This window comes from Sinocyclocheilus grahami, unplaced genomic scaffold (assembly GCF_001515645.1).
Source record: "Sinocyclocheilus grahami isolate Dianchi unplaced genomic scaffold, SAMN03320097.WGS_v1.1 scaffold663.1, whole genome shotgun sequence".
In the NCBI taxonomy this organism is placed as follows: Eukaryota; Metazoa; Chordata; class Actinopteri; order Cypriniformes; family Cyprinidae; genus Sinocyclocheilus; species Sinocyclocheilus grahami.
In genome coordinates, this window is record NW_015505842.1 from 183,158 (window position 1) to 192,455 (window position 9,298).

Below are 9,298 nucleotides of genomic sequence, written 5' to 3' on the forward strand. Positions count from 1 at the left end.
AACTTTTCCACGACATTCTAATTTATTGAGATGCACCTGTATATATGCTATATAATGACTCCATGAAATGGCTTGATTAGGTTTTTCCCCCATGTGTTGCTGTGTTTCTTAACATATCATATTGGGGGACAGACATTCTCTCTCAAGGGAAAATTTTTTGGACAAAAATGTGCATAAATCCATGAGTGAATGATGAGTCAATTTTTTTTCTTTGCCCAATGTGGTGTTCTTTAAATGTTATTAGCAGGTTTCAAGTAACTTGAATATGCTTTTACCTTGTACAATAACTTTCACCATGTTGCTTTTGTTGGAGTGTCCTGCGCTGCATTGCTTCATAACCATATAGTCACAATGCAGGTAGATGTCTGTGAGCTTCTGCATGGTCAGAGTGGTTGTCACAGAGTTGCTGGTACTAACGACTCTCTTGACCTCCTGATCATCCTCGTAGAAGTAGAACATCAGACTGCCTGTCTCCTCTGGTGCACTGCATGTGGCAATAATGTCTTCCCCCTCAGACACGATGTCAGACATCACCTTCAGCACAGGGATTTGAAGGCCTGTAAGGGTTTAAAGACTTTCTAAACCACTGAATATAATCAGTCACATCAACCACACAATTTAGGGGCAACGATGAAAACCAATATTTTGCTTGCTGGAGTCTGATCTAGTATATATATATTTCTGTCATGACAACTCTCGGATGGATTGGCATGGTAATGTACATGACAATGTTAATGTATTTGGTCTTGGCGGAATAGATCTGCTACGCTGCTGCTGCGGCAGAGCAAGTACCGAGACTTGCTACTGCCAATACATCCACAACATGCTGCTGTGAGCATGTAAGAAATACTGCTGCTGCAAATATAACCTACATTAAATATGGCTATATACCCCCATATAGCATACATGAATCACCCAGTAGCAGATCTATACAGGTGGACCTGGGGAAGGTGGAGGGTTTCTGAAGCAAGCTGCAACTGCTATGGCAAGCACTAGTCATATATTTGAATGTTGAGCAGTAAGCTCATTGGCCACCGATACAGGAGAGAACCAATCAGCTGTGCCACGTGATAATGATGTCATTAGGTCAGATTGAGTTAGACCTATCGGACTGCGCCATCTAAAGTTTTCATGCCTTTGTATATACATATATATATATATATATATATACAGTATATATATATATATATATATATATAATTATTATTAAAAAAAATTCTGTGCAGCGGTGTTGAATATCTGACGTCTCAATAAATTATCTCACCTTTATTTCTCAAGGTGCCGACATCTGTAAGAAATTGAGTGTGATCAGCAAATCTTGACAAGGCTCAGCGATTTACTGCAGAGCAAGTTCATAATCAAATCGCATCATTTAATGGTGGATCTGATGACAAAGCTGTCATGATACAAAATACTGATTTTGAAGATGATGTAAATGAAAACATTTTAAGATTAGTGTATCAAAAGGTCCAGATGCTTTATTTTATTACTGTGTAATTGTTCAAATATCCGTGTGTATGTATATGTATATGAATATGTATTCATGCATTCGAGGGTCAAAAGGCCTAAACATATTCTGTTTAAACACACAGGATATCCATAGACCTACAAAAGAGCAAAAGCTATTTCCTTAAAATATAGTGGATGGCAACAGTTGCTAAAGTAGAATTGGTCAGTAATGCTTTTAAAGGGATAGTTCACCCAAAAAAGAAAATTTGCTGTTAATTTACTCATCCTCAGGCCATTCAAGTTGTAGGTGACTGCAAGTAAATGGCTACTGTTACTTTGAGAATTAAAAACGCATAGAGACAAGACCAAAATAATACTCCTGGCTCCTAATGATATACTGAGGTCTTATGAAGCGAAATGATCCATCTGTGCAAGAAACTGAACATTATTTACAACATTTTTACCTGTAATCCATAGCCTCAAATCCAATTCTTTTGCATGAACTGGTTCTTTTGGATAGCTTGTTTCAGTTTGTTTACATCATGCATTAACATAATGTATAGGTACGCAATTACATTAGCAGCCAACAAAGATGTGAAATGTGAATGTTTTACACGTCTAAAGCATATAAAGTGAATAAAATAATCAAGTCTTAATCAACTTACCTGTTTAGAAAATCACGAGAAAGCATTAAAAATCTTGCACAGACTGATCATTTTGCTTCATAAGACCTCAATATATCGTCAGGAGCCACGGGTATTAATTTTGTGTTGCCTGTCTTTTTGGACTCAAATTGATGGTTGCCACTGACTTGAATTTAATGAATCACCAAAGATCCTTTCTATTCTTCTGAAGTAAAATGGTCACCTACAACTTGGATGGCCTGATGGTGAGTAAATTAACAGCAAATGTTCATTTTTCGGGTGAACTATCTCTTTAAGGCGGGGCTTAGCGGAGGGTCAGTTATGTTACTACCCTGTGACTCTTAATGACAGAATGTTACTCATCTTGTGCTTGTTGTAGATGTGGACACTGCACTGGTAGCGACCAGAGTTGGACACCCTGGCTGGAGATAAACTGCGCTCCACCACTGAGGCACTGCTATTTTTGGAGTACATCACCTGACTGTCCTGCAGGAGGCTGAAGGAGTATGTCAGCGGCTGGGGGAGGCTCTGACTGACACTGGCCTCGCAACGCAAGATCACGTTAGTGCCACTCTCCACATTATTAGCAGGAAGCACAGTCAGTGTCACCTGATCAATGGTCACTGCTGCTCAGAAAAAAACAAACACACATAAAAGAAAACACAGCTGGGTCATTCAGGCCATGTTCAAGAAATTCCACATGTCAAAAATAAATGTTATATTTTATAAAAATATAAAACATTAATGGAAGCAATTGAATATCAATAGATCATGAAAATCTTAAATTTAACCTCTTTAGTCAAAATAAGAGAAAACAATTACAGAAGAGATGTTGACAGTTGTTTACTTACCTGAATTATATATAAATAAGTGTCTAAATAATTACATAAATATGTGTGAAGCATCATTGTGTTTTTAAAAGGTGCTTTATTAATAAACAAATATTTCATATTTTTTATAAATTATTCTAAAATTATTTTACACATTTAGTCAGAAGATTCTTCATCTGTGGTGTTACACAATAAATGGCTCTTTAAATACAATCAGAAAAAGCTTTTAAATTGTTCTGTTTGAAAATATTATACAAATTAAATGCAATTTCAAAAACACTTGTTGGCTCTGAAATAACGTATAATTTGTGTTAAATCTGCTTACTGTCACATATTTATGGTGTATTTATGGTAATTATATATGTGACCCTGCAGCACAAAAGCAGTGTTAAGTCGCTGGGGGATATTTATAGCAATAGCCAACAATACATTGTATGGGTCAAAATTATACATTTTTCTTTTATGCCAAAAATCATTCGGATATTAAGTAAAGATCATGTTCCATGAAGATATTTTGTAAATTTCCTACCATAAATCTATCAAAACTTAATTTTTGATTAGTAATATGCATTGCTAAGACCTTCATTTGAACAACTTTAAAGATAATTTTCTCAATATTTAGATTTTTTTGCACCCTCAGATTCCAGATTTTCAAATAGTTGTATCTCGGCCAAATATTGTCCGATCCTAACAAACCATACATCAATGGAAAGCTTATTTATTCAGCGTTCAGATAATGTATACATCTCAATTTTTAAAAATTGACACTTAAGACTGGTTTTGTGGTCCAGGGTCACATTTATGTAATGTATATTTCTATATTATATATTTAAAGCATACGTATAAAAAAATCCTATGAAGTATGTTAAATCAGTAACATATACTTTAATGTAATTTCTACTGAAACTTATGTCATAAATGTAAATATATTTGTAATTACACAAATGCAGTTATGAAGTTGCAATGTAGTGTATTTAAAATATTCAAACTTTAAATGTATTATTAAATAACACACTGCAGTTAAAAGTCAAGCACTTTATGTGTACTTTATATGTTAGTTAACACATCAAAATAAGTGTACTTCTTTAAAGCACGAGAAAAGATGATGCAATCGTAATGATTTAAAATGTACTTTAGTGTAAAACGTAGAATTTGACATTATTACAAAGTGCACTATTTAAAAAGAAGCTGTCATGAAAGCGTACTCTCTTTAAGTACACTTAAGTGGCATTTTATTTTATAAATGATATACTATCTGCAATTCCAATTTTAAAGACTTGCAGTAAGTGCACATTAAATTCAATTAAGCACACTTCTTTACACAAGTGGTGCATTCTGGGATTGCCTTATCGGCCATGCCATGCTGAATTCGGCTAAAAAGAAGCATCAGACAGAGCCAGTAGCCTACATTGTTCTCAAAGAAACGTGTGCTTGCTTCGGCTCACAAAAAACCCATCAGATGCCACTTCTAAAGAGTCATCTTCTCTGTGTGTTTACTTTGAGCAGAACACACAGTTCTTTTCCTGAAGTCTTAAAGGAGGCCGATAGTGTGCAAAGCAGCGGCGTTCTGAACAGAAAGAAGCGGAAGGAAGGAAATCACATAAACAAACCCTAAACATTTCCCCCTCAGGAGTGCAGAGCCTGTGATTTCTGCTGTACGACTCTCAACCTGGCCAACAAACACAACTGGAGTTCACCGCTACACACGTCACTTCAGTAAACACCACTAAAAGCTGGAAAAACATGGATAATACAAACCCAAACTCAATGGTGGCATGTTTACTAGAAGATCCTAGTGTTTGTGGCTTAGAATCTGCATCACTGAACACGTTTGAGCCTACAATTAGAAGCAGACTAAACATCTTGCTATTGTACGAGGTGCAAACTTCCTGTGAGGGGCTAAACAGCGAGTGTCAAAGTATCTCTGAAGGATCAAAGCATCCAAGTGAATCACAGATCTGCTCTGACTAAAAATACATCCTAAAAGTCTCAGAAAAGCACAGAATTGTCATAATATTTCACTGCTCCCTTTTCCCAGCTATATAAATCAAGCAGTCAGGTTAGTCTGAGGTAAAAATAACCCTACAGAAGCTGGTGTCCCGAAACTGTCGTGACCACATGGTTTCTCTCCCATGCAAATACAAAGTACAAATGGAAACTGGTAAGTGAATCGAGGGCTTACCTGCCTGTATGTTGGCCGCTTGCCCTGGAGGTGAGAGCAAAAGGGAGAAAGAGGTAAGACAAATGAACAAAAAGAGGATGAGACGGTGTCAATCATCTTGTGCGAGGAGTCCTTACACAGTGCGCTTAGGCTGATGTGGAGCAGGCCGAGCCAGAGAAGACACATGCTCATCCTCACAGGTGAGTCTTCATGAATGTGAAGGATGCACACGCGAGCGCGGGAGGATGAGGATAAGGGCAGAATGGTTGCACATTTCACTTGGAACCGCCTTTCTATGTTTAACGTGGATCAGGAAACGTGTTCCTTCCTCAGGATGTGTGTATTTGAATGCTTCATTCGTCCAGGCCCTTGGAAAAAAAAAAACACCTTTCTGTTTATGGCGGGTCTCAAAGGCCTCATGTTTTAGTGCTGTGCTAAAGACATCGCAGCCATATGTGACCCTGGACAATAGGTCATAAGGGTAAATTTTTCGAAATTGAGATTTATACATCAACCGAAAGCTGAATAAATAAGCTTTCCATTGATGTATGGTTTGTTAGCATCGGACAATATTTGGCTGAGATACAACTATTTGAAAATCTGGAATCTGAGGGTGCAAAAAAATCTAAATATTGAGAAAATCGCCTTTAAAGTTGTCCAAATGAAGTTCTTAGCAATGCACATTACTAATCAAAAATTAAGTTTTGATATATTTACAGTAGAAAATTTACAAAAATTATTTTTGGCATAAGAGAAAAATCGATAATTTTGACCCATACAATGTATTTTTGGCTATTGCTACAAATATATCCCAGCGACTTAAGACTGCTTTTGTGCTCCAGGGTCACATATATAAGATCAAGATGATGCTTTTTGAGGCACGTCAGCGGTGTGGCATCCATTCAGCACACACGTGTACCACGGTAGCACACTGTTTTTAACACGTAACACATTTCTTGACATGTTCCTTGATCATATTATGTGTTTTTAGGACACATTCCACAGTTATGCCACATTTGTCTTTGGATACAAACCAGACATTTACGGATATTTCTTTGATTTTGAACACAAACCATGGAAATACCACTTAATACAATGTTTATCCGGCATGCACCATGGTAATTAATTCCATGTATTTTGGGGCATGTACCATGGTAACTTGCTTTCAGTTTTAGTTAACAATATCAGCACTGATTTAGGTGTGTACCAGCATTTTGAATTAGCTTTTATTTTAAGTTTGAATTTTATTTCAAGTTTGAACAAGTTTGCAGTGCTTTTTTATTATTATTTTTAATGTTCTTGAATATATGGTTATTTCAGTTTTATTTGTTGTCATTTTAGTACTTCAACTTTTGCATATTTTATTTTAATTATTTTAGTTTAGGTTTTTCATTTAATATTCAATTTTATTTCAAGCAACAGCACTGTTTCTGGTAGTGTGTACCGTGGCATTACCAGTCCCCCCCCCCCATGTTTCCATGACAATACCACACATTTTGGACATGTACTAAGTTACACATACAGTGTTTTTTGGGCATGTTTTTTTGTTTTTGTTTTGCTTGGTAGTACTTGTTCAAAAATACATATATTATCTATGTTAATGCCATGTATTTTTCTTTTTGCATTATTGTATGTTTTATTTAACTGTGTACTATGTATTGTCATGGTAATACTATGCATTTGTGGACATGTATAAATTATTTTGTAAGAACCATGACGGACAATGTAAATATCTTGGTTAATAATTTACTATCATGTAAAAGCACCGTGGTATTACCATCTGGTACAATCACTTTACCATGGTATGGCCACTCTACTTAATTATGAAGAAATGAGACTTCAAATGGTAAGACTTACGAGCCAAACCCCTCTGTGGTCAGAAGCAAATCATCCACATCCTTCAACACAAGAGGCCACAGAAAATATTTTGCAAAAGTGACCTTGACACCACAAGGCATGCTGGGTACATGACAGGAAGTCCATGATTAAAGAGAATGAGTTGAAAACCAGTGTCAATATGTGCCTCTGGCTTGCAAGCTTCTGAAAGGAGATTGCAGTATGCAATCACTAGGTGACCACTAGGTGTTGCTCTAGGTTTAGAGAGAAGATTTTGACTGCGGAGAAACTGTCTACATCCTTCACAGAGGTAGATATTAAATCAGTATAATGCTTCAGCCCTTCATTATCAAAGACCAGAAATGAGCAAAAAGGCATTTCTCTCCCTAAACTCCTGTCAAAACAAGTTGTGATGCTCTGGATGAGAGAATTAATTGAAGCTGTCACATTCACTGCATTTATGTGACACTTTGAGCCTCTATTCATGGCTGCTCCTCTCCTCTCTCGCCTGAGGGAACTCTTGAATTAACAGTGCTAAATGATTCATGGTGTATGTTTGAGCTTTAATTGGGCGTCTTGCCTCGCCAGCAGCACACCAGCACAACCAGTTTAGTCACTGCAGTGAATTACCTCAAGTTTAGCACACCACGTCAAACACAGGATGTCCTGCTGCCCACAATGCCCACACGCAAATAGATGAAATGATCACGAAGGCAGAACACATTGAAGAATCAGTGACTCTACTGTTTTTTTCTGCTTTAGCTGCCTGTAAAGATCTGCTTTAGTAGCACTGCTGTTCTGCAGTTTGTTGAAATGCATTCACCCCATATGGGGTAGATGTGCTTGTTATCCAGTGACACAATACAATGACATTTAGCAGTTGGAAAAGGGGATTGTGGCCACAAAACTGTATATATACAATTTATAAACACTACTGTACAAAACTTTGCAGTCAATAAGATTTTTTGATGATTTTCAAAGAAGCTTATTTGAATAAAAATACAGTAAAACAGTAATATTGTGAAATATTTTTACAATTTAAAAAAGTGTCACATTATGCTTCAGATATTTTAATATACTGATTTGCTAAAGAAATATTTTTTTAAATTATTATCAGTGTTGAAAACAGTTGTGCTTTCCTTTCCTTTCCTTTCCTTTCCTTTCCGGTCCTGTCCTGTCCTTTCCTTTCCTTTCCTTTCCTTTGTTTTCGTTTCATTTCCTGAGTTTTCCTTTCCTTTCCTGTCCTGTGTTTTCCTTTCCTTTCCTTTCCTTTCCTTTCCTGTCCTGTCCTGTGTTTTCTTTTCCTTTCCTTTCCTTTCCTTTCCTTTCCTTTCCTTTCCGGTCCTGTCCTGTCCTGTCCTGTCCTTTCCTTTGTTTTTGTTTCCTGTCCTGAGTTTTCCTTTCCTTTCCTGTCTGGTCCTGTCCTGTGTTTTCCTTTCCTTTCCTTTCCTGTCCTGTCCTGTGTTTTCCTTTCCTTTCCTTTCCTTTCCTGTCCTGTCCTGTCCTTTCCTTTCCTTTCCTTTCCTTTCCGGTCCTGTCCTGTCCTGAGTTTTCCTTTCCTGTCCTGTCCTGTCCTGTGTTTTCCTTTCCTTTCCTTTCATTTCCTGTCCTGTCCTGTCCTATCCTGTGTTTTCTTTTCCTTTCCTTTCCTTTCCTTTCCGGTCCTGTCCTGTCCTGAGTTTTCCTTTCCTGTCCTGTCCTGTCCTGTGTTTTCCTTTCCTTTCCTTTCCGTTCCTTTCCTTTCATGTCCTGTGTTTTCCTTTCCTGTCCTGTGTTTTCCTTTCCTTTCATTTCCTGTCCTGTCCCGTCCTGTGTTTTCTTTTCCTTTCCTTTCCTGTCCTGTCCTGTCCTGTCCTGTGTTTTCCTTTCCTTTCATTTCCTGTCCTGTCCTGTCCTGTGTTTTCTTTTCCTTTCCTTTCCTGTCCTGTCCTGTCCTGTGTTTTCCTTTCCTTTCCTGTCCTGTGTTTTCCTTTTCTTTCCATTCCATTTCTTTCCTGTCCTGTCCTGTGTTTTCCTTTCATCCTGTCCTGTCCTGTGTTTCCCTTCCCTTCCCTGTCCTGTGTTTTCCTTCCCTTCTCCTTTCCCTTTCCTTTCCTTTCCAGTCCTGTTTTCCTTTCCTTTCCTTTCCTATCCTGTCCTGTGTTTTCCTTTCCTTTTCCTTTCCAGTCCTGTTTTCCTTTCCTTTCCTGTCCTGTTCTGTGTTTTCCTTTGCTTTCCTTTCATACTGTCCTGTGTTTTCCTTTCCTTTCCAGTTCTGTTTTCCTTTCCTTTCCTTTACTGTCCTGTGTTTTCCTTTCCTGTCCTGTTCTGTGTTTTCCTTTGCTTTCCTTTCCTTTCTTTCATCCTGTCCTGTCCTGTGTTTTCCTTTCCTTTCCTTT

General features: G+C 37.5%; 1 protein-coding gene across 1 annotated transcript in view; it reads right to left on the reverse strand.

Annotated features, from left to right (window-relative positions):
- The window catches only part of LOC107558867 (platelet endothelial cell adhesion molecule-like), a 13,121-nt gene extending 7,792 nt beyond the window's left edge, over nt 1-5,329 (reverse strand). Inside the window, exons 1-4 of the mRNA XM_016242557.1 lie at nt 5,222-5,329; nt 5,106-5,129; nt 2,425-2,719; nt 276-556 (exon numbers count right to left, since the gene is read on the reverse strand). Coding sequence (XP_016098043.1) covers nt 276-556; nt 2,425-2,719; nt 5,106-5,129; nt 5,222-5,276 — 655 coding nt within the window. The 5' untranslated portion in view covers nt 5,277-5,329. The remainder of the gene's footprint in view (nt 1-275; nt 557-2,424; nt 2,720-5,105; nt 5,130-5,221) is intronic.
- Between the last annotated feature and the right edge of the window lie 3,969 nt (nt 5,330-9,298).